The 23806-nt window shown below is 38.9% G+C and overlaps 1 protein-coding gene across 2 annotated transcripts in view; it reads left to right on the top strand.

Annotated features, from left to right (window-relative positions):
- The window catches only part of LOC115230959 (folliculin-interacting protein 1), a 102702-nt gene that overhangs the window by 60025 nt on the left and 18871 nt on the right, over positions 1-23806 (top strand). Inside the window, exons 3-9 of one of the 2 annotated variants that reach the window (XM_029801068.2) lie at positions 2898-2960; positions 15437-15537; positions 16424-16489; positions 19122-19204; positions 20542-20610; positions 22360-22514; positions 23619-23701. In XM_029801068.2, coding sequence (XP_029656928.1) covers positions 2898-2960; positions 15437-15537; positions 16424-16489; positions 19122-19204; positions 20542-20610; positions 22360-22514; positions 23619-23701 — 620 coding nt within the window. The remainder of the gene's footprint in view (positions 1-2897; positions 2961-15436; positions 15538-16423; positions 16490-19121; positions 19205-20541; positions 20611-22359; positions 22515-23618; positions 23702-23806) is intronic. The other variant, XM_029801071.2, reaches the window with a different exon arrangement.

Genomic DNA, 23806 nt, shown 5'->3' with positions numbered 1-23806 from the left:
CCCTCCATACACACACACACACGCAAGCATGTATCTGACTCATACACTGTTCACTTTCCAGACATTTGTACATTACTGCATATGCTTTATACGCACTTTTGACAAGTTGTGGTGCACCTGAGCACTGTATACAATAATTTTATTATTATTATTATTATTATTATTATTATTATTATATATTGCAGCTTTATAGAAGGTCACATTATGTCAGATAGATTAGTATGGGATTGTGGGTATAATTTGTGAGGTAAAGTATTGGATTGCTGGCACAATATGCAGGGTGAATTAAGAATATAAGGAGAGTATTGTAGTTTGCTTGAAGCACTGTGTATTGTTTGTAAAGAACGAAAAGATTTGAATGGTACAACAATGCACTATAATACAAACAATGGGCTATATACCTGTTGTAATTTAGTCATTCATAGTCTGATATGATATTTCGGAATACAATTCCTTCTTCAGATATTCTTAGATGGAGTCGCTGCTATAATCGGTTTTCTAATGGCTTTTCTTTTGGTGGTGTCCCCTCTGCTTATTACTTTCTGTAGACAAACAGGAATAGGAGTAACAAAGTTCTGTTTTCTATAGCTGCAGTAGATTTTATTTACACAGGTAAAAGGATCAGACTAATTCTATTTTGTATGTGGTCGTTGTAACATGCATTTGTTAGTAATGAAAGATCAGGGTTCCGATTTTGATGATTTAGTGATTACAAATTTAATACATAGATGATCGTTACCAGCGTCACCTTACTGACTCTTGAGCCCCGTGCTAGTACGGTACCAAGAGCACCATCCAAGCATGATCGTTGCCAGAGTGGCTATCTGGCCTCCGTGCCGGTGGCACGTAAAAGACACCATTTGAGCATGATCATTAGCAGCATCACCTTACTGGCACTTGAACCCCATGCTAGTAGGGTGCTAAGAGCACCATCCGACCGTGATCGTTACCAACGTCACCTTACTGGCACCTGTGCCGGTGGCACGTGTAAAGGATTCGAGTGAGGTCGTTGCCAGTACTGCCTGACTGGCCCCGTGCCAGTGGCACGTAAAAGCACCCACTACACTCTCAGAGTGGTTGGCGTTAGGAAGGGCATCCAGCTGTAGAAACTCTGCCAGATCAAGATTGGAGCCTGGTGCAGCCATCTGGTTTGCCAGCCCTCAGTCAAAATCGTCCAACCCATGCTAGCATGGAAAGTGGACATTAAACGATGATGATGATGATATTTAATACATAGATGACCAAATAATCTAACTGAATAATCGAAATGTATATGTGGTGATACAGACAGGTAGTTAAATTAGTGTTAATATATTCAACATGTGTAAGGCACCAAGCTGGCCGAATTGTAAGTAGACCGGATAAAATGCATAGTGGCATTTTGTCCATCTTTGTGTTGTGAGTTTAAAATTCCGCTGAGATCAACTTTATCTTTCATCCTTTCATGAGTCGATAAAATAAGTATCAGTTGAGTACTGGGCTCAATGTAATTGACTTACCCACTCTCCAGAGGTTGCTGGCCTTGTGCTAAAATTTGAAACCAGTATATTTAATATGTGTAATATCACACAATCATTCTTGAAATATGTGAAGAGGAAAAATATATAAATAGCTAATATTATCTTCATTTAAGGCAGCGAGCTGGCAGAAACGTTAGCATGCTGAGCGAAATGCTTAGTGGTATTTCATCTGTCTTTACATTCTGAATTCAAATTCTGCTGAGGTCGACTTTACCTTTCATCCTTTTGGGGTTGATAAATTAAGTACCAGTTGCATACTAGGGTCAATCTAATTGACTGATCCCACTCCCCAAAAATTTCAGGCATTGTACCTAGAGTAGAAACAAATATTATTTTCATTTTCCTGGTAAATGGGGAGATAAATTTAGACATTGTTTCAGTCTTATTTGAACCTCTTTAGCTAAGTGTAGTCTTTCTGTACTTGCCAAATTAGTGATGAATGAAACATTGAGTAAATGTACAAATCTTTGTTGTTATAATGAAATACATTTGTTTACTATGTTAACAATGTATAACTTGTATGGAAAGGCTAGGCTTTGCTAATTAGCTTAAATTAAGATTGAATTATACAGTTATTTATCATAATTACTGAAAGAAAGGAAATATTATCATTGAATGATTTTTAACTATTTCTTGTCACTTTATTTATTTCTAATTATATTTTTAATGCTTTATGCATTAAATATGTCAACACTAACCTCTCGAAAGAGCTGTTCTTCACTCCTGCTCCAGAGCGTCGGCTGCGGGGTCATTCCGAAAAGCTCTATCTGCGACGATTTCATCTCAATCGAAGGAGAGGGGCTTTCTCCGTCCGGGTTGTGGATCCGTGGAATAAGCTTCCAGACGAGATGGTGAAGATGCCGACGACCGTTCGGTTCAAAGTCTCCCTTGACCTCAAGTGGCCTGAACTCTTTACATGAACACCACCCCGTACATAACTCCATGTCCCCCCTACATGGCCTTGCTTTTTGCTTTTTGAGCCAAAAAATTAACTAACTAACTAACTAACTAACTTACCACTTGTTTTCCACGTTGATGGCATCTCTAAATTATTTCAGTTTTGGTAGACTTTTAAAAAATTATATATGAAAATGTTGATTGCAAAATGCTAATTAAGATATTGTATTATATATTTATCAGTTTACACATGTATGTTTCTTTTTATTTCTTTTTTTTCATTCATTCATTCATGAAGAAAAAATCCATGCAAATAAATGTTTCCTTTGTTATGTTTTTTGTTTGTTTTTTGTGTAAATATTATACATGTGTTATGTGAGTGTACATAATATATATATGTGTGTGTGTGTGTGGGTGCATGGGTGCATGGGTGCATGTAAACCTGTCTTTATCACTTCTTTATAAACTATCTTTTTCTAGGAGTTTCTGCATGTGCGCCGAAATAATGCAGTGATGCTCCCTGGGAAATGTTCACACGGACTAGTAAGTGTATCATCCACTGTAGACACATGGGTCCTTTCTCACCCACCTATGTGCTTCGGCTTGGGCTTTTTGTCTCTTCACGGGCCCTCTCTCAATCACCTTTGTGACTGGGTTTGGGCTTTTCTCTCTTTTCATTAGCCAGTAGCACACTTTGTCTTAAATTGATTGTGTTGTGTTGGTGTTTTTTTTTTTTTTTTGTATTATGCTTTGGTGTTGGTATTGGCAGTGGTGGTCATGTTATTGGTGGTTGTTACCTATAGTGATGCTGATTGTGTTGGTGGTGTTGGTTTAACCGATAGAATTGGTGCGGTTGTTTCCCTTGTTACGCTTTTGCTTGAGTAGATATTTGTGTGTTATGGGAGTACACAAAGTGTGTGTGTGTGTGTGTATATGTGTGTGTGTGTACCTGTTTTTATTAGTGGTGCTGCTATTATCTTTTTCCAGGAAATTCTGTTAAGTGCACCAAAATAATGCAGTGATTCTCTCTGGGAAAAATGTTCACACGGACTAGTAAGTGTATCCACTGTAGACACATGGGTCGTTTCCCACTCACCTATGTACTTGGATCAGTGGTGCTGGTGTGTTGGTACCAGTAGGGTTGGTGGTGGTGGTGTTGTCATCAGTGGTGTCACTATTGTTGTCATTGATGTTAGTGGTGGTGGTGGAGAGTTATTGATGTTCATTGTGATGTAATTGTTATCTGTATTGGTAGTGGTGGTGGTGGTGGCAGTAGTTCTGTTATTGTTATCAGTGTTGTTATCATTAATAATGGTGTTATCATAATAGTGGTGTTGTCTTTGGTATCAGTGGTGGTGGTGATGGTGTTATTATCAATGTAATGGTACTATTTGTATCAATGGTGTTAGTCATGTTTAGTGCCAAAATTTAGGATCAAAGGCTTTCATCCATGATCATCCCATGTTAAGGTATACTACATGTTACATGTTGGATTACATTCTTCACCATGCCCTTTTTTTAACATGGATGGCTGTGATTTGAAGATTTTGCTGCTGTTTATTAGTTGATCGAATGTCTATGTAGAAGTTAGCTGGTGATGGTAGTGGTGTCGAAGGCGGCGAAGTGGCAGAAACGTTATAACGCCGGGCGAAATGCTTAGCGGTATTTCGTCTGCCGTTACGTTGTGAGTTCAACCTTTCGGGGTCGATAAATTAAGTACCAGTTACGCACTGGGGTCGATGTAATCGACTTAATACCTTTGTCTGTCCCCTCTATGTTTAGCCCCCTGTGGGTAATAAAGAAATAGGTATTTCGTCTGCCGCTACGTTCTGAGTTCAAATTCCGCTGAGGTCGACTTTGCCTTTCATCCTTTTGGAGTCAATTAAATAAGTACCAGTTACACACTGGGGTCGATATAATTGACTTATAATCCATTTGTTTGTCCTTGTTTATCCCCTCTGTGATTAACCCCTTGTGGGTAATAAAGAAATAGGTAGTGGTGTTATCAATGATGCTATTAGCTATGGTGTTACTGGTGTTGTGTCACCTTACTCACTCCTGATCAAGTTGTCTTGTGGCACTGATTAAATAGTGAGGCATGACCCACATTTATCTTCCCAGTTTTACCATGTCACCGTCTAGCCAGCTAGGATGCAGCACCACAATCCAGACAGGTTTTCTCCACTGTCCTGCCTAATCTATTCTTGTACATCCCTAGATTTTAGTGGCTCCTCTAGTGGGGGTGGGGCAATTAGAGCACAACAGATGGTTATCAATTGAAAAGAGGAGTCAGAAATGTGGTGTAGACGAAATCATCATCTTGATTTAATATCATGCCGGCGGCACGTAAAATGCACCAGCCGCACGTGGCCGAAGCCAGCGCCGCCTTGACTGGCTTCTGTGCTGGTGGCACATGACCTGCTGTGCTTGAGGAGACCTATTGAGTCAAGTACATCAACATCAAAATAAATATCTAATGGAAATTGTAGTTGTGATACCTGTGCTGGTGGATACAGGCATCAAGCAACAGGACCTCCGTAATGCTATGATGGACCGTGAAGTCTGGCGTAACATAGTAAATTCCATTGTCTCAACCACGGTCGAACAATGATGATGATGATGATGAGGTGCTAGAGCATACTCTCAAGGTACAAGAAGGTACGTTTAAAGGAGACCGTGGACTGGATCAGGAGGGAAGGAAAGAGTGGGTAATTCCATAAGAGTACGGGAGGAGAGCGAGAAATGGTTAGAGATTGGGCTTGAGGGGGTGACAATGAGTGAAGCTGTGTATGTATTTTTTTTTGTATGTGTGTGTACGTTCCTTTTTTTTTTAATCGCTGTGCGTTATTTTAGTGGCTGATTTTTTGAGAAATGTTTGTTGTCTACTTAGTGTTACAGCATGTATGTATGTATGTGTATGTGTATGTGTGTGTATGTATGTTTTGTGTATGCGAATGTATGTGTTATTGTGTTATGGGTGTGGTGTGACTTGTTAATGCTAATACTTCTAATTACTCTGTATAGTGTTCAACTACTAGTTTTATGGGTTTTTTTTTTACATTTCCTTTTCCATTTGTGTAATTCTGATTATTGTACTTTTTTTTCGTGTGTGATAGCTATTTGTAGTATGTGTGTAATTTTAAGGTTGTATTTTTTCCTATTACATTGTAAGATTTTTTTTTTCTTTAGATGTGTGTATAATTATTTCATTGAATAATATGTACTGCCCTGTCCATGCTGGTGATTTCTGATTCTGTTTCTTAGTAGAACTTGTCCCATAATGATTTTTTTTTTTTTTTTTTGACATTCATAAAAGTGTTTTCGCTTTCTTCCTTATGTGCAAATATGTTGTGGTGATAATCGGTGTATAATAGTGTAAGAAAAAAAATGGGGGATTGTTTGCCAGTAGTTGTAATAGTTGGATGTGTGAAGCAGACGTAATGTCTGAGGAAGAGTAGAGTTGCAGGCTCTGTTTGTGTATGTGTTGGCGTGGAGTATCTAAGAAACTGAATTCATCATCATCATCATTTAAGGTCTGCTTTCCATGCTGGCACAGGTAGGGGTGATTCGATGAGTAACCAGTGAACTGCAGGGTTGTGATGAGCCCCAATGTCATCTTTGCAGAGTGCACTGGGTGCTTTTCTTGTGGCACCAGCACTAATGAAGTTGCCGTGTAATTTGCAAGACAGAATTGAACAGAGGAGAAGGAGGGGGAGATGATTGGCTTTATACCTATTTCTTTACTACCCACAAGGGGCCAAACACAGAGAGGACAAACAAGGACAGACAAACGGATTAAGTTGATTATATCAACCCCAGTGCGTAACTGGTACTTATTTAATCAACCCCGAAAGGATGAAAGTCAAAGACAACCATGGCGGAATTTGAACTCAGAATGTAGCGGCAGACAAAATACCTATTTCTTTTACTACCCACAAGGGGCTAAACACAGAGAGGACAAACAAGGACAGACAGATGGATTAAGCCGATTATATTGACCCCAATGTGTAACTGGTACTTATTTAATCGACCCCGAAAGGATAAAAGGCAAAGTTGACCTCGGCGTAATTTGAACTCAGACCATAGCGGCAGACGAAATACTGCTAAGTATTTCGCCCGGCATGCTAACGTTTCTGCCAGTGTCGAATGGCTGAAGTTTGATAGAGGGACAAGTACAGGTGTTTTGCTATAAAGGAGATGGGAGGAAAACAGTGAAGGGTGCTAGAGCAAGCTCTCAAGGATCAGGAACAAGGTTAACATAAGAAGAGATGAAGACAGTGGTTCATGGCAGAGGATGAGAGAATAGATGCTTTTATAAGAGTGTAAGGAGGGAATAAACAGGTGGAAGTAGAGGTTGGTGTAGTGAGTGAAGAACAAAGGTGGAGGTGCAGGTGGTGAGGAATACCAGTGTGAAGTGCTGTGGGTGGCATAGGAGTGGCTCAGGAAGGAGAATAAACAGAAAGTAGTAGAAGGATGTGTAAGGTGTAGGGTCTGTGGAGAGAGAGAGAGAGAGAGTGAGAGTATGTGTGTGTGTGAGTGGAGAGGGGATACATAAGGGGTTGTGTGTTTAGAATAGAGTATAGGAGAGGGTGGAAAAGCAGAGAAAGGAGGTTAATTAGTTGAAGACACAGAAACGAGGTCGATTGGTTGGAAAGGTGTGAGTCGTGATGATATAATTTGTGTTCACTGAAAACCCACCAGCCGAGCCGAGGGCATTGAACCCTCTCCCAGTGATGGTGTTTGTGAGACCCACTGTTAAAATGTTCTAGCTCGGAATGGCTAATTTGTGGGATAGTTAATGAGAGTGATGGTGGGTGTATGCGTATATTATTACATTCACGTGCTTCTGTGCTTCCTGTTGCCAATTTTATTTTGTAAGCTTGCATATTTGTTTACAAATGTCATTTATGATATCTATATGTGTTGTTGAATGCAATGTTTTTATATATCTGGTCTAAGACTACTCCCATTGTGAAAAGGGTCTTTCAAATCTGATATGAGTATAATATGGAAAAGTGGGTGTTCAGTGTACCGATTGTAAAAATGGTTCCTAAATTACTGGTATTTTTGAACCAGAAGCATTGTAAGATTTCAATATTTTGTATTGTATTTCCAGAGTTTATTTTTTTGTGTGAAACATTTATTTTCAATATATTCTGTGCAGACTTACAACATAAGGACAAGGAAGTAATGGTACTTTCTTTTATATCGTTATTGCTACTGTCAGTGTTATTTGGCCTGTAAAGTTATGTATTTTTTAAACACTCCTCTTCACAAGATAAATAAGGCTTACATGCTGTATATGTGAGTATTTTGAAAACATTCTAAGACATCGTAAGACATCATTAATGCTATCAGTGGTATTGACCATGTTTAGTGCCAAGATTTAACTCTTTAGCATTCAAACCGGCCATATCCGGCCTAAATATTTTACCTCCTTTTTCTCACGCTGAGAGTTGCTGTAGCATGGAACAAACTGCCGGCATCAGCTGTTAGTTGTCGGAGCACTGCATCCTTCAAAGCTTCCATGCTTCCTGAGATTCGCCAACACTACACCTGATTTTCTCCCCTCCATACACATAAGCAAGCATGTATCTGACTCATACACTGTTCGCTTCCCAGACATTTGTACATTACTGCATATGCTTTATATGCACTTTATGACAAGTTGTGGTGCACCTGAGCACTATATAATAATTTCATTATTATTATTATTAAATATTTTACCTCCTTTTTGTTCAAAACCAGTCAGATCCAGCCTCTTACCCTATCCTACAATATTATTCCCAAAGTAAAGAGTCACATCGCAGAAATCTCACAGCTATGAGATAATGCAGGATTAATTCAATGCAATGGGAATAAACAAGCATCACATTTGGTAGAATAATCTGAATATTAAAGGGTTAAGATCAAAAGCTTTTATCTTTGACTATTTTTTTAAGTGCCGGTGGCACATAAAAAAGCACCATCCGAACATGGCCGTTGCCAGCGCTGCCTTGGCTGGCTTCCGTGCCGGTGGCACGTTAAAAGCTCCAACCGATCATGGCCGATGCCAGACCCCCCCTGGCACTTGTGCAGGTGGCACGTAACAAGCACCCACTACACTCGCGGAGTGGTTGGCGTTAGGAAGGGCATCCAGCTGTAGAAACTCTGCCAGATCAGACTGGAGCCTGGTGCAGCCCCTGGCTTCCCACACCCCGGTCGAACCGTCCAACCCGTGCTAGTGCGGAAAACGGACATTAAACGATGATGATGATGATGATATTCCATGTTAAGGTATACTACATGTTGGGTTACATACTTCGTTCCAAGGGGTGAGCCACTCACAGCATTTACTATGCATAAGAACTGTTTTCTTGTATCTATATTACACATTATTTGACTTGCCTTCTTGTCTGAAATGTATTCAGTTATTGGTTTATTCTGTTTCTATCTTTATTGATAAGTATTATAAAAAAAAAAGCAAAGAAGCCGCAATTTCATATCTTTAGCATTTAAGCCCAAACATTGGCAAGTTACAGTGCTAAAAATCGTTTGATGATACACATTGTCCATGTACGTGATGTGCTTCCAGTCAATTAATCAATCATCATTTTCGTTTTTACATTCACTTTCTCTATGTCAGCATGCATTGAACAAAATTTCCAGAGGCTTTGTTCTACAGCTGGACACCCCTCTTGATGTCAACTGTTACTTGTTTTCAAGTGAGACACTTTACACCATGTCTTTGCATATTGCATTGCTGGGGTACTGGACTTTGTCCTTAAAATACGTTGCAACGATACCTATTTCTTTACTACTTACAAGGGGACAAACAAGGACAGACATAGGTATTAAGTCAATTACATCGACCCCAGTGCATAATTGGTACTTAATTTATCGACCCCTGAAGGATGAAAAGCAAAGTCGACCTCAACGGAATTTGAACTCAGAACGTAGCGGCAGACGAAATACCTATTTCTTTATTACCCAAAAGGGGCTAAACATAGAGGGGACAAACAAGCACAGACAAACAGATTAAGTCGATTACATCAACCCCAGTGCGTAACTGGTACTTAATTTATCGACCCCAAAAGGATGAAAGGCAAAGTCAACCTCGGCGGAATTTGAACTCACAACGTAACGGCAGACGAAATACGGCTACGCATTTCGCCCGGCGTGCTAACGTTTCTGCCTGCTCGCCGCCTACGTTGCAATGATATCACTCCCTAAGTGGTATCGTTGAAGGGCATCCAACTGCAGAAACAAAGGCAAGACAAGCCACAGAACCTGGTGCGGCCCCTGGCCTTGCCAGTTCCTGTCATGCTGTTCAACTCATGCCAGCATGGAGAATGGATATTAAATGATGATGATAGTGATATATATATACAGTCAATCCCCATATAGTTTCCAGCTATCAAATTTCACTGATGAGTCAGAAGTCAACCCATGGTTATAGTAGAAGACACACACCCAAGGTGCCCTGCTGTGGAATTGAAACTGAAACTAGCCACATGCTTGTGAAGTAAAATTCTTTACTACACATCCTGCCAAAACAAGAAGTCTATTACAAATAGAGAAATCAGAATCAGTGGGTCTGTTCTTCACTCCTGCTCCAGAGCGTGGGCTGCGGGGTCACTCCAAAAAGCTCTATCTACGACGATTTCATCTCAGTCGAAGGAGAGGGGCTTTCTCTGTCTGGGTTGCAGATCTTTGGAATAAGCTGCCGGATGAGATAGTGAAGATGCTGACGACCGCTCGGTTCAAAGTCTCTCTTGACCAGACATGGTCTGAACTCTTTGTATGACTATCCTCCCTGTACATAACTCCCTGTCCCCCTACATGGCCTTGCTTCTGCTTTTTGAGCCAATAAAAATTGAATTGAATTGAATTGAAATAGATTGTAGTATCAAGGGTCAAAGATTTTGTATACTGCATCTACATAAACTTTTGACCTCCTAGAAATAACAACCAAACATCCTTCAAATTATATCTTGCTGTCTTAAATAAACTGGACATTAAGTTGTTAGACAGGGCTGTCATGGCCGGAACAACTTTTATCCAGTGTCCATGGTGTATCTGTGACTGAAATCACAACATCCCTCCTAAACTGGATTTCCAGTCCATCACAGGGTCGGGTCGCTCTGAGCAAACTGGCGCAGTGTGAAATGGAGGGCTTTAATCAAGAACACACCATACCGCCCAGTCTGAGAATCGAAACCACGACCTTGCGATTGTAAGACCTTTGATCATAGTCCTGCTGAATCACTGTTCACAACTGCTTAATTTCAAACTCCATCAAAGAATGAAATGCAAATATATTTCTGTGTGTGTGTGTACGTGCATGTTTGCATTAGGATGATGAATGAATATCCATTTATGTAATTGCTTGTAGAGATACGTTCAACTGTAGCCTTACTAAATTTCACTCCCACTCCTTCTTTCCTCCTTCACTGTCCCACTCCTATTGTCTTTCTGAATTAGCTGTAATTTATTCATTGCACATTAATGACTGTAATAATGATAATTGCTGACACTGGAGTGCTTTGTCCCATGTTTAAGAAATTATGAATGGGCTCATTGCCTGCAAATTAGTGCTGATAATTATTTCTAAGCTAAACTCAAGACCGCCAATATAGGGAAGGAGCAGTTGCTCATTGATCGCAGAATTGATATTCACATTGGAAGAATGAAGAGCAGAGTTGGATCCAGTAAGTAGGACATAGCTAAACCATCGTTATCATCAATTGATTAACATCTGCTTTTCCATACTAGCATGGATTGGATAGAATTAGTTAAGGCAGTGCCCCCTCCCCCCGTGGTTGGATACCCTCCCTGCTCCCAACCTTCACCAGTTTCCAAGTAATGTAATATTTTGTGATAACCAAGAAAGTTTTGCATTGAAGACTGGAAACGGACAACATAAGCATTACATGATGTCAAGACAAAGGTACATGCATACAATCTCTGTCTACCAAATCCACTCACAAAGCTTTGGTTCACCTGGGGTTGTAGTAGAAGACTTTTGACCAAGGTGCCATGCAGTGGAACTAAACCTATGATCATTTGGTTGGATAGCAAGCTTCTTACCTCAAAGCCATGCTTGCGCCTTGATATGACAACAAATTTTTCATTTCTTTATTGCCCACAGGGGGCTAAACACAGAGGAGACAAACAAGGACAGACAAACGGATTAAGTCGATTACATCGACTCCAGCGCGTAACTGGTACTTATTTAATCGACCCCGAAAGGATGAAAAGCAAAGTCGACCTTGGCGGAATTTGAACTCAGAACGTAACGGCAGATGAAATACTGCTAAGCATTTCGCCTGGCTTGCTAACGTTTCTGCATTTTCTGACATTGCTATAGAACAGTGCTTTTCAAACTTTTTGCTGGAGCGGAACCCCAAGGAAACATTCCACTGGCTCGAGGAACCCCTGTGCAATAATTTAATAGTCTTATGCACACATATCTGCACAGGAGAATTAAAAATTACTGACGATGTTAGCAGTTTTGTAACTTCTTGTGGAACCCCTGGACTTTACTGGCGGAACCCTGGTTGAAAACCACTGCTATAGAATGATGTTTTTCCTACCAATTGAGCTTTTTACATTATTTCTTCAAACTCAAGACGTTATTTCTGTTTGGTAAATCTATCTCTATGGACCATAGTTTTTTCTGTACCCATGTCTTATATTTTGTCCTAGCTCAGCTATGGTCCAATAAAACACAAAAGCAATCCAGCCATGGCCCTCTTTTTTTTCTTTTTTTGGTCTGGCTCTAGCTTATCCAGGACTACAGTTTCCAATATTTCCTTACTTTGTATTATTGGAGGATGTCTTAGCTGTTGTTTCTAAGAGTTTGAGCTTGTTGGCTCCCATATTTCTTCATCATTTTATAAGTAACTATCTCATCTCTTCAGATATTATTCAAAAATAGTGGCTGAAAATCATTATAGTTTGTTGGTAAAAGAACTCATTTTGATCATTTGTAATTTAATACTGGTGTTTTAGTGATAATTGTGTGTTTCATAGATGCTATTTTACATTGTTAGGGGAATCAATCAAAAGAAGAGTTAATGCATTTATTACTTAAAAACACTGACTTTACTTATCAACTAATCCCTATAGATCTGGTTGTCGACGTGGCAAGGTATTCGTTGATTGTAACTCATAAAGTTAGATGTATTTATCTGTAACTAGCAGTATCGCCCGGCGTTGCTCGGGTTTGTAAGGGAAATAACTATATAAGCATTTTTAGAGTTATAGCCAAAAAATAGCAAAACAATACATTAAAAATGGAAAAAAAATGATGGTAAATTTTTTTTTAAATCGTTGACTCATCGTAGACATTTTTAGAGAGTTACTTCCCTTATATAATAGCGAAAAAATGCATTAAAATGGAAAAAAATGATGGTAAATTTTTTTTAAAATCGTAGACTCATCGTAGATGCGCGCTAATACCCAGAAGGGCTCGATATGAATCACGACTATAAGATACCCAGTTTTGGTTAAACTGCACCGCAAAATGTGGGAGTAGTTAGGAATCTAAATTGTAGGAGACAGACACATAACCTTACTTTTATATATAAAGATATGTGTAAGGTATATAGCTTATACATACAACTTGGAAATGGATTTTTTTACCAGCCTGGCAAAAAATCGTTATTCAATTTAAATAGCTACCTTGTTTAGAACAGGTGGAGATAAAAATTGAATAATATTGTGAAGAGCAAGAGTAGTTAAGCTACTAAGATGAACCCTAGATGTACCATATCCATAATAGTACTCATGTAAATGCTATGTAGGAACTAACTAGACATTCTATTCTTTACTCTTTTACTTGTTTCAGTCATTTGACTGCAGCCATGCTGGAGCACCGCCTTTAGTCAAGCAAATCGACCTCGGGACTTATTCTTTGTAAGCCCAGTACTTATTCTATTGGTCTCTTTATGCCGAACCGCTAAGTGACAGGGATGTAAACACACCAGCATCGGTTGTCAAGCAATGCTAGGGGGACAAGCACAGACACACAAACACATACACACACACACATATATATATATATATATATATATATATATATATATACATATATATACGACAGGCTTCTTTCAGTTTCCGTCTACCAAATCCACTCACAAGGCATTGGTCGGCCTGGGGCTGTAGTAGAAGACACTTGCCCAAGGTGCCACATAGTCGGACTGAACCCGGAACCATGTGGTTGGTAAGCAAGCTACTTACCACACAGCCACTCCTGCACCTATTCATTATTCTTTATTCTTTATTATTCATCTTTGTAATTTATAATCATTCCACTTACAATATTTTAGTTCTCACAAGCAACCACTAAATATTTCTGAAATTTATTAATACTCAATGTTGGATATTAAAGACTTAATCTATTTCTTTCAGTTTAGAAAATGTAGTTATTCTTGCTTTATGCTTTTGTAGGCTTGGCTTAACTTTCCTGAACAACATTCTTCAAATTCATTGAACCTACATATAGTTAAACAATAACTGCTTTCTTACATTAATGATCTCAGTCCCATTCCTAACGGCTAACGTACAAGTCTGATAAATTTCTTTGTAATTAAGTTCCATGTTGTTATTCACTGTTTGTCTTGTAATCTGTCCTCAGTTTTTCTCTCTTATATAAATTTCTTTAGTTTCTGATGAATGACTTCTTCAAATCCCAGGCCAACCTGTTTTGATTGTGAAAATGAAGCATTCTGTAAAACTGGTGTGATTCTTCTCATTAGTTTTTCTCAGAGGTTTACAAATATCTGTTTCAGTTTTGAGTGGAAAGAGTAAGAGAGGGAAGCGATTAAATGTTTTGTCTCTTTCCTCCGTCTGCCTTGTGTAATTTACAGAAAACACAAAAGACTCGAAAGAAAATTCATATCATTAACATGTCTATTGTCTTCATTTATTTATACACAGATTTTTAATTGTGATTTTGTTTGTTTTAGTTTCCCCGTTTCATAATCAGAGAAGAGGAAACGAAACAAAACCAAATTTGGAAGTTTTAGTTAGTAATTCTGTTGATGTTTTTTTAGGATTAGCTCCATTGATGGCATGAACCCTACCCAATATTTATGAGCTATAAATCTTGGGAAGATTATCCGATAAGTCTATTGAGGGATTGCCAATAATTTTACCATTCACTGAGACATTTTTAACTAGCATCAGCTTAAGTTTCCATGTTTTTGTTCTTGATGATTGCTCTCTTTTAGGTGATCTTTCATACAGAATTGTTAGACCTCTGCCAGTGGGGACAAAATCTTCACCCAGCAAGTAGGATTGGCAAGAAACTAACGTATAACATGATGTTATAGCCATTAAATTCTACTCTATCTGGAACATATATGTAATATGAATATAGTTTATATAAACTCTTGTAAATATCATCATATTCCTCTGAACCTTGAGGTAGCTTCATGAATTCATTTAACCCTTTCGTTACTGTATTTATTTTGAGATGCTCTGTGTTTCTTTCAATTAATTTAAAATCTAACAAAGAATTTAGTAAAATAACTTTGTTATCATTCAGCTAGTGTTAGGAACATACATTGTGACTAAGGTTTGGTGGAAGATTTTGGTTCAAAACTTATGAAAACAAGACATTTGTACTCAGAGCCAAAGCCGGTTTCAGCCGGATTGGTAACGAAAGGGTTAAACTGATGTTTTTCTCCTTCTTTTTATGAGTTGATAGCATTTTATTTCAGCTTGAAGTCAACTGGGCTGCTGGCTGGTTGATCTTGGCACTGTCTGTTTATCTGTCTTACTTTTCTAAGGTGTACATTAAATTATTATTCTTAATATGGCACAGTTTCAGTTCTTTGTTGCCTCCGTACAGCACTGTATGTGTGAGTGTGCATGTGCAATATATGTATGTGGATAAGCACATAACATTACATATGTCAGTTTGAGTGTGCTCATGCACTATGTTTTGTGAAATCCTACACAGCCAATATCGACATCCCGACCTCTTGCTTTCCTCACCTATTTCATCACAATTGTTTCTTCTCTCTTAACAGTATCCACGACCTGGCAGTGATGTTGAAATTCTGGAAGAGATGATATTTGGTTCTGTAGCAATGGCCTACAAGGGAGCCTCACTCAAAGTCCACATCCTTAGGTACGTCTTCAAATCTTTAATTAATATATTCACTAATTGCTATAGTGGAGGCGCAATGGCCCAGTGGTTAGGGCAGCGGACTCGCAGTCATAGGATTGCGGTTTTGATTCCCAGACCGGACGTTGTGAGTGTTTATTGAGCGAAAACACCTAAAGCTCCACGAGGCTCTGGCAGGGGATGGTGGTGATCCCTGCTGTACTCTTTCACCACAACTTTCTCTCACTCTTACTTCCTGTTTCTGTTGTACCTGTATTTCAAAGGGCCAGCCTTGTCATTCTCTGTGTCACGCTGAACATCCCCGAGAACTACGTTAAGGGTACATGTGTCTGTGTAGTGCTCAGCCACTTACACGTTAATTTCACGAGCAGGCTGTTCTGTTGATTTGGATCAACCGGAACCCTCGTCGTTGTAACCGACGGAGTCCTTCCAAAAAATTGCTATAATTCGGATATTGTCCTATCACCAACTTCACTTTTAACTACACTCTAACTGTAACATTTAAACTATTTGGTCTCATTAGTAAATCAGTGATCTTTATTATAATCACTACGAATCCGCTAAAACCACATGCCATACTATCAACACCTTCTTCTATTGTAACTCCCATTATCACATATCCATACTACCATCATCTATTCGAGCTTCAATTTCAATTTATCCTTCCATTAACCTTCCTTTATCTTCTCTCTTGTCTAATTTTGGACATCTTTATTAGAGTCACTATTTAACTATTTTGTCTTCTTAACTTGATCTTCACACTTAAATTGTTCCATTGCCATTTCGTAATTAGAGGCAGTAATTGTTGTACCACTTTTTTATTGAAGTATTTTTCCGTTTAGTGTGATATGTCCTTACTTCAACATTAATTATGGATTTTTCTTTCCAGATCTCCACATCAACTCATGTTGACCAAAGTCTTCTTACCTGAACAAGAAAAGAAAGAAGCCGGCAGGTATGTGTCAATAGCTAAACCATAGTGTGGAGTTTCGTTATTACAACTTCCTAGCTACATGGTTTCGGGTTCAGTCCCACTGCATGGCACTTTGGGTGGGTGTCTTCTACTATAGCCCCGAGCCGACAGGAGCTTTGTGATTGAATTCGGTAGGCGGGAGTTACTGCCGTGTGTGTATGTGTGCGTATAGCTGCTCAGTGCCTCTCCGAAAGAGAGAGAGGGAATGTCATCTTAGAAGAACAGCTGATAACAGATCTGGCAGAATACTTGCTAAAACACTTTGTAGTGTGTTGTTATATATTCTTCCATATTCCTGAACCCACTCTGAGAAGTCTACTTTGCCCTTTAGCTTTTCAGGTCAACTAAATACTCAGGTATTGCCATACCCCACCATCATCATTTTAACGTCCACTTTTCTATTCTGACATAGTTTGATGGTTTTTATTGAGGCAGGTTTTCTATGGCTGGTGCCAATCTTCCTGCTGCCAATCCTTACCTGTTTCCATACAACACGATAGTTATCTATCTATATGTAGATATATGTATATGTGTGTATATATACACACACATACATACACACACACAATACACTGGTTCAGTTCCACTCCTTTATTATTAGTCAGTTGGTTAAATGTCCAACTAACTAATCATCATCATCATCATTTAACGTCCGCTTTCCATGCTAGCATGGGTTGGACGATTTTGACTGAGGGCTGGCGAACCAGATGGTTGCACCAAGCTCCAATCTTGATCTGGCAGAGTTTCTACAGCTGGATGCCCTTCCTAACGCCAACCACTCCGAGAGTGTAGTGGGTGCTTTTACGTGCCGCCGGCAATGGAACCATTTAGGCGGTGCTGGCAACGATCCTGCTCGAATGGTACCTTTTACATGCCACTGGCACGGAAGCCAGTTAGCTGTTCTGGCAACGATCATGCTTAGATGGTGCTCTTTGCACCCTGCTAGCACGGATGCCAGTCATTGGCTGGCATGCTGGAAGGCTGCACCGGGTTTCCTTCAGTTTCCATCTACCAAATCTACTCACAAAGTAGATTGAGCTTGCATAGAAAGCACTTGCCCGATGTGCTATGCATTGCAATTGAACATTGTGTGGCTTGGAAGCACACATCTTAACTACAAACCTCTCCTGCACTCTTCCTTCAAAATTATGGTTCTCTATCTCTGTTATGTTTTTAAGCTAAACTGTTTAATCAATATTATCAGTTTTATGCTTGCTTTTTGTCATTCTGGTTTGTGTTGGGTATAACTTATTGAGGCAATATTCTGTAATGCTTGCTGTTCCTATTACTAACTCTTGTCCTTTAAGAGGGGTGCCATGTTCTACTGGTCTTCACATGAAACTGAGGGGCCACGGGATGTATTGTTTATGGAAGCAGTAAACATTTACACTGTTGTTCAAGTGGTGTGTGTGTGATGAAGCATCGTCATCACTATTTAGCATCCACCTTCTCTGTTGGCATGGGTTGGAGGATTCGAGGAGCTAGAGGAATTCTTCATCAAGCTTCAATATCTGCTTTGGTATGGCTTCTATGACTGGATACTCTTCCTAACACCATGCATACTGTGTGGTACACTTTGCAGTCATGTGGTTTTGGCTCCAATTCTACAGCATAGCATCTTGCTTTCTGCTATATCTCCAGGCCGATCAATACTTTGTGAGTGAATTTGGTTGGCAGAAACTGAAAAGAATCCCATTATGTGTGTGTGTGTATTTCTGTCTCTGTCTCTTTGTCTTGGCATTGTGTGCCAGCTCTAAACAAATAACATTGTCATGCAAACAAGAAATGCGTGGAACCTATGGTAAACCAGTCGGTTTGAGGCAAACACAATTATTTACTTTGTCGAACAGTATATGAACAATAACTGATTTCTTCTTTGTAGTTATTCAATTTCTTCATGTATTTCACATCAAATTCTTTTGTGGCTCTTATTCAGGTCACAAGAACAACAATGTCAAATAAAAGGTTATTCTTTCACTGGCCACAACAATTTGCAAAATCAGCATAGTTTCTTAGTTTCTTAGAATATTACAAAGCAATATTCATGCTATTTGCTCTAAATATTGCATTTCAGAATCTTCAGATCCAGAACATAACTATATTGAGGCTAAAAATTCAGGACACAGAACTGCCTATGAGAAATTATTCACATATATCTCTGTGCCGGTGGCTCGTAAGAAGCACCCACTACATTCACGGAGTGGATGGCGTTAGGAAGGGCATCCAGCTGTAGAAACACTGCCAGATCAGACTAGAGCCTGGTGCAGCCTCCTGGCTTCCCAGACCCCAGTCGAACCGTCCAACCCATGCTAGCATGGAAAGCAGACTTTAAACAATGATGACAATGATATACTGTTTCAGAAAATATATCTTCTGGTTTGTCTATTATAGCAGGTTTAATGTCACATCTTAAAAAAAATTATAAGCCACTCTTTCTTTCTCTAATAAAGCACTAAGTATTTTTAAACAGTGTGCATGGATCACTGTCATCTCTACCAAGTTCAGTAGCCTACGTTGTACGTGGCAAGAATTTACTGTTGAAAATGTCTCAACGCTAATGACTATTGCAGCCTACTTGTTCAACACTCACATCTCTTTTGTTTTATTGTTTCAGTGAAGTTGATAGTGACTCCTACATCAGTCTTCCACCTGCAGATTTAAGTTCTTTGAAGTGCAGCAGTTCCAAAGGAAATATAGGTAAGTAACTCTTTCGAAGCTGCTGATGTGATAACGGTATGCCTGTTTTATTTCACCTTTACTCGACCTTATTACTTTGAGCTTCGAAGCTACTAATAATTTACAGTAGTATAGTATACTACTAACTGCATTCTATAATTTGTAAAGTTAGATGGGGTTGAAGTGGGAAATATACATGAAGAGTAAAGTGTTATGGATTATGGGAGGGTAAATAAAAGGTGAAACGGTTATAAAATATTTAAAAATTCCAAAACTTTTCTGTAAGGAATGATGTAAAGGGAGGCAACAAGGTAAATTTGATGGGGGGGGGTAAATAAAAATTTTAATTTTGTGTAGTGTAGAAGGGGCAGTAATTAATGTTTAAAAGTTAGTGAAATGAGGTCACTGAAATTAATTCATGAAGCACTTGGATTTTCTTAATGGATTAAGGTCTAAATATTTGAATCCAGGAGAAATGGAGATAAAAATAGCTAAAAAAAAAAAAGCCAATCTTTATTAGATTTACAAATGTTGTTGGGTTTGACATTCCAGTTATATTGTAATTAAGCTTAGCTATGTTGCGAAAATAAATAAATAAATACATTGCTAACAAAGTATTTTTTTAATGAATGTAGCAGCAACTAATTTAATTCTAACGATAAAGTAATTATTGAAGAGAAGAGTGAACAAGATTTCAACCAAAATAAATATTTCACCCTTCATTCATATTAAGTTCGTTGTGTTAGTTGATGCCATTTGTTTCAAGAAAATCATCATCATCATCATCATCACCACCACCACTACCACCATCATCATTATCATCATCTGTCTGCTTTCCATGCTGGCATGGGATAGATGGATTGTCATGATCTCTGTTAGCTCTTATTAGGGGTCACGTTCCCTCATAGAGAAGTAAGAGAGTCGTGCATTGCTTTTTTGATTTGATTTCTGTGGTTGGATGTCATTACTTATTGCTTACCAATTTGCAGAGTGTGCTGAGTGGATACTTATCATGGCACCAGACCAAGAAATGTTGCCTGGTGCTCCGTGTGAACAAAGGGCATGTAGGTTCAAGTTAACATGACTGAGGAGTTGTATAGGAAAGAAAGCAACAACCACAGAAGAGCCAGGATGGATAGGTGGATATAATGGTAGGAACAAAGTTACAGGAGTCAAAAAGAGAGATATGACTGACACTGCAGAAAGGGTGAAGGTTGAGTGTGATGCAGCCTCTTATATATAGAACTTGTGATAAGAAAGAGAAATTGAATATTCTTGATACTCTCTCTTTATCTCTGTCTCTATCTTGTTTGCATAAACTGATGTCGAATTATAAAATCTCTGTTATTTCTTTCCAGCCCATAGCCTGCCAATGGATATGCCTCTCAGAAACTATGATGCCGAAGAAGACAGCGGAAGGGCTTCAAGTAAGTTGAACTTTGTTTCTGATTTCATATTATATCAAAAGTATTTTAAACAATTTTGTTTCAAATAAGGAAGTGTTTTTACATTGAAGCATTGAGTTGTCAGATAGATTTCTTTTCTTTTTTTTTCTACTTGGCATTCTGTTGCCTTATATCTTAAAAGAGGAATGATTTATTCAAATTTTAAAAACAATATTTTTCATGCTAATTCAAATAAGATTGCAATGGATTAGAATAAACGAGAGAGGTAGAAATTAATTTACCTGGTAATCAGTACAAAGAGCCATATAGGCTGTAGATGCCAAGGAGGAAAGAATACCACAACCCTGAATTGAACTGCTTTCGTCAGTGTCCCTACAACACCACTTTAGTAGATAACAGACACCAAGGTGGTGGGTAAACAAAGATACCAATCATTATGGAATACTCACCACAGTTTCTCTGGTATCAGTCAATTAGTTTCAAATGTTTACTCACTGAACACTTCCCCATATTGTTTTATTATTATGATTCATCATCATCGTTTAACGTCCGCTTTCCATGCTAGCATGGGTTGGACAATTTTGACTGAGGGCTGGCGAACCAGATGGCTGTACCAGACTCCAATCTTGATTTGGCAGAGTTTCTACAGCTGGATGCCCTTCCTAACGCCAACCACTCAGATAGTGTAGTGGGTGCTTTTTACGTGCCACCGGCATGGGGCCAGTAAGGCGGTACTGGCAATGACCGCTCAAATCTTTTTACACATGCCACCAGCACAGGTGCCAGGAAGTCGACGTTGGTAACGATCATGCTCGAATGGTACCCTTTTACGTGCTACGGCACGGGGGCCAGTCAGGCGATACTGGCAATGACCTCGCTCGAATCTTTTTACGCATGCCACCGGCACAGGTGCCAGTAAGGCGACGTTGGTCGCCTTATTGGCACCTGTGCCATTTTTTTGTTCTACATTTACTTGTTTCAGTCATTTGACTGCAGCTATGCTGGGGCACTGCTATGAAGAGTTTAAGTCAAACAAATCAACCCCAAGACTTTTTATTAGGCCTAGTACTTATTCTATTGGTGTCTTTTGCCAGTGATAAGTTATGGGGACGTAAACATACCAATACCAGTTGTCAAGTGGTGATGGGGGGCAAACACAAACACACACACACATGATGGGCTTCTTTCAGTTTCCATCTACCAAATCCACTCAAAGTTTTGGTTTGCCCAAAGTTATAGTAGAAGACACATACTCAAGATGCAATGCAAGGAGACTGAACCAAGAACCATATGGTTGAGAAGCAAGCCTCTTACCACACAGCCATGTCTATGCATCATCATTGTTTAGCGTCTGTTTTCCATGCTAGCATGGGTTGGACAATTTTGACTGAGGGCTGGCGAACCAGATGGCTGCACCAAGCTCCAATCTTGATCTGGCAGTGTTTCTACAGCTGGATGCCCTTCCTAACACCAACCACTCTGTGAGTGTAGTAGGTGGTTTTTACGTGCCACCGGGCACCTGTATTAATTTTCTGTAAAACTTATAAACCCCCTCTACATACATTCACATACATACATTTATTCTCTAACCCCTCATACTATTATGAATTGGAAGGAGTTTATCAAATTCCTGCATGAATGAAACAAAATCTGTTTAAGTCACTAAGCCATCATCCAATGCACTGAGTACTCCTCTACTAAATGTACCATAAGTTTAAGGTTTCAATTTCAGTGAACTCCCTTTTTAATCCTGTCTCCTTTGTTTGTCAGTTACTTCCAGTGACAGTTTCACCACCTCATTTCCATCCCCTGGAAGCAGCACTGCCAGCAGCTACAACAGTCTTCATCGACGATGGATGCGTGCTCAGAAAACATCCCTGGAGTCACGAGGAAGGAAAGGGTCTCAAGAAATAATGGGATCAGATGTAAGTAACAGCCTTGCTTCAATTTTGTCCTCTGTTCTTATCTAACTTATTAAAGTGTGTGAGTGTGTATGTATATATATATATATATAAATGATACATATATAGGGTAGCGAATATTCGTTAGAAATATCACTACCAGTGGCCTAGCATGTATAAATAGTCAATAGACAGCATAATCTTATTTTAACCCTTTAGTGTTCTGATTATTCTATCAAACATAATGCTTATTGATTCCCATTGATTTAAATTAATCATGCATTATCTCATATCTTCAAGATCTTGATGGTGTAATTACTTAATGTAGAATAACATTGTAGGGTAGGTGTGAGAGCCTGGATCTGGTCAGTTTGATCATAAAACAGATTAAATATTTTGGCCGGTTTAAATACTAAAGGGTTAAAATAGTGTACATCTAAACACAAGAGAAAACTACCCTTTTACAGGTAATTTTTACATGCTAGAAGAAGCAGCCAAGATGGCCAAAACCACAATTTAATAGCAATTTTTGAAGTAAATGAAAAATAAAAACTTTTACCTTGGTATTTTTTTTGCAGTTATACCTAGGTTTCAAATTTCTTTAGCAAATAAGATTATCTGCCAGGCGAATTCTCATATATGTATGTATATATATATATGGTTAAGGCAGCGGACTCGCGGTCGTAGGATCGCGGTTTCGATTTCCAGACCGGGCATTGTGAGTGTTTATTGAGTGAAAACACCTAAAACTCCACGAGGCTCCAGCAGGGGGTGGTGGCGATACCTGCTGTACTCTTTCGCCACAACTTCTCTCACTCTTACTTCTGTTGGTCCGCTCGCTTAGCCAGCGTGGTAGCGTCATTTGAAGGCTAAAACAATGCAAAGCGCATTGTGATCAGCGATGTGCAGCAACATCTGATAGCCTGGTCAGTCACGTGATTATATATATATGTATGTATGTATGTGTGTGTGTGTGTGTGTGTGTGTGTGGTTTTATCTAATGCCTTGTTAGTTGCTGTATAATAATACTGTATCAATAGTAATGGGAACAGTTATTTTATCTGTGACCCTGCTCTTGCTATCAATTATTTCTAATAGTTTTCTGATGTTATATCATTTCTATTCCAGACATCATCTTTACCAAGATCCAGAAGAAATAAACTTGGGATCGCTGTATTGTTTAATTTATGGAATGATGAAGAAAAAAATAGGTAATTGTTTTGGTATTTTCTTTTTAGCTGTATTTGTTCTTAAATGATAAATAGAATATTGATCAAAGAAAAATTCTTAATTATTATTTCCATAATTCACCTTGA

The sequence above is a fragment of the Octopus sinensis genome, linkage group LG2, assembly GCF_006345805.1.
Source record: "Octopus sinensis linkage group LG2, ASM634580v1, whole genome shotgun sequence".
Taxonomy (NCBI): domain Eukaryota; kingdom Metazoa; phylum Mollusca; class Cephalopoda; order Octopoda; family Octopodidae; genus Octopus; species Octopus sinensis.
The sequence above is the reverse complement of the archived record's forward strand: the minus strand, read 5'-3'. Positions and strand labels throughout refer to the sequence as shown.